Genomic DNA, 2,347 nt, shown 5'->3' on the forward strand with positions numbered 1-2,347 from the left:
AAAAAGTTTATAAAAAAATATTCAAGATTAATTATAAATCTCAACTTATAAGATGAGCATAAATAGATAATATAAAATATTCTAATTCTTTGTTAGATTTTGTACTAAAAGTTAACTTTATAATTAACTTGAGTTTTTGTTTCCTCTAATAACTAACTTTGTAAAATAGCTTTTTGTAGAAAAAAATAATTTTTTATTTTTAAATTTATAATTATTTGCAATAGAACACTATATATCCAATTAGCCTATGCCTATAATTACAGTGACCATATTTTCTGTATGCAAAATAGCTCATAGTGTTATACAAAGAGTTCTCAGCTACTTCTTTGGTGAAAAGACCTGGTTTATATGCTTTAGAAACCAAAGTAATGGAATGTCTGGAAATTTTGGTGGTTGTGGTTATGGTGGGACCGAGTATTTAAAAGAAAACTCTTTTAGAAACTCAGTGTATATAAGGATGGGTAATTTTGTTGGTTGATTGGTTTGTTTTTCAGATATCTGGTGATGAACAGAAGTGGTGGGTGAGAACTTCCGAGCAGCCAATAGATCGTCGTTCTATGTAGTATGTGACACCATTGATGTTGCCTGTGTAAAGTCATTGGAAAGAAGCAGTCCCAAATTCCCCTTTAGAAAATGCTATTTATAATTTGTTTTGAACATTAATCCATAAACTGCATGGACTACAGAAATCACATCCTTTTGCATATTAGCATCAAGAAAAAAGTGGCATAAAGTATGGCATAACATTAACTTTAGAATTAAAATTACAGTAAAAAACAGACTAGAACATGTAACTATGTTATGAGCTGTGAAATCTCTCGTTTTCTTTCAGCTTCCGATATCCATGGCCTCACTTTCCTATAACATTTCGGGAGGAATGCCTGTACATGTCTGCCAAGACTTGGTTTAGCGGTAAATTAATTCCAAATCCTCTAATGTTGATTATGTAATATGTGAACTTCAGGTTCAATTACTAGCTCAACCTTGTTTTCCTTTTGATTATACGTTTGGTTGCTTCATCTTATTTTGGTTTATTGCTAATGACCATGGCTCAAATTCCAAATGCAAATAAAAGTGCTTTTCACTGTGAATATTTTGACTTCCCTTATCCTAAAGCAGTTACTTAAAAATAAACTTAACCAGTTTCATTACTGATAAGCATATAGACAAATCTGCAAAGATAAACGGGTAGCAATTCTAAATATCGTTTAGGTCTTTCTCCTTCATTAGCCTTCGCTTTCAACCTCTTTCCCATCATCAGGAACTGTGGTGGTAACTGGTCCTTCCACCAAATGTGTGCATTTTTATAGGCAACTCTGGTGTGCTAAAACCTAGTGATACAAGTAATCACAGAAGATAGAAATGGCTAGAGAAGAAAAGGAATATATTTTAACTGTTTGGGAAAGAGCAATCAAAAGAAATTTCCTTTACTACTGGATTGTTTTTAAAATGTGCTAAATGGAAAATTCTCACCCCTGTAATCTTGCTTTTCATTTCTCAGACTTAAATAAACCAGCAGACTGCAGCACCAAGTTGCCCTTCATCTGTGAAAAATATAATGTCTCTTCATTAGAAAAATATAGTCCAGATTCTGCAGCTAAAGTACAGTGTTCTGGGGATTGGATTACTTTTCAGAATAAGGTAAAGAGAGAATTGCTACATTGTACAAATGATGATTGCTTTCATGATGGTTGTATGGCCTGTGGCAGAATCGCAGCCCGTCAAGTAACTTCACTAAGATAGCCTCTGCATGCTTCAGTAACTCACCTGATCCTCTGTAGTGCCAGAAACCAAGTTAACTCTCAAGTTAGTCATGCCTACAGGTCTTTCAAAGTAATGCAATCCTATTCTGTGCTAGTAAGCTTAAATTGCTGAAGTTGATTGGTCAATGGATTATAATACATTAAATAATAAAACAATCTCTATAGCATGAAGGAAACTGACAATTTCTGGCTGATAAATTTTCCACTTGAAAGAAAGCATCCAAGCAGCATCTACCAATTAAATTAGACCAGCAGTTCCAAACTATTTTGGGGGTGCTACACTACACATATGCTAACAAAATGATAATCATTGATCTTGCCTCCAAAGGTTTTAATGATTAAATAGATTTGGGAAAATGCTACATTCTATACCTGCCTTTTTGAAGTGCATAATCCATATTGGTATACGTTTCTCTTTGGAAATGCATTTGGCTGCTAAATAGAGAGATTGCTATACTGTGTTAAAACATCTATTCTCTCACACAAAAGAAATTTGATGGTAAGTGGGCTGGAGTTGGTATGGAAGCTGCACGACATCTTCAAATCCAGGCTCCTTTTGTCTTTTTGCTGGGCCATCCTTAACA

At 34.0% G+C, this 2,347-nt stretch overlaps 1 protein-coding gene across 1 annotated transcript; it reads left to right on the forward strand.

Moving 5' to 3' along the window:
- The first annotated feature begins 24 nt into the window (after window positions 1-24).
- Window positions 25-2,307, forward strand: LOC117800519 (lymphocyte antigen 75-like). Its single transcript, XM_034653065.1, has 3 exons — window positions 25-562; window positions 833-912; window positions 1,502-2,307. The coding sequence occupies exons 1-3, from the start codon at window positions 558-560 to the stop codon at window positions 1,741-1,743; spliced, it is 327 nt and encodes a 108-aa protein (XP_034508956.1). The 5' UTR covers window positions 25-557; the 3' UTR covers window positions 1,744-2,307.
- The last annotated feature ends 40 nt before the right edge of the window (window positions 2,308-2,347 follow it).

This window comes from Ailuropoda melanoleuca, unplaced genomic scaffold (genome assembly GCF_002007445.2).
Source record: "Ailuropoda melanoleuca isolate Jingjing unplaced genomic scaffold, ASM200744v2 unplaced-scaffold71707, whole genome shotgun sequence".
NCBI classification, from domain to species: Eukaryota; Metazoa; Chordata; class Mammalia; order Carnivora; family Ursidae; genus Ailuropoda; species Ailuropoda melanoleuca.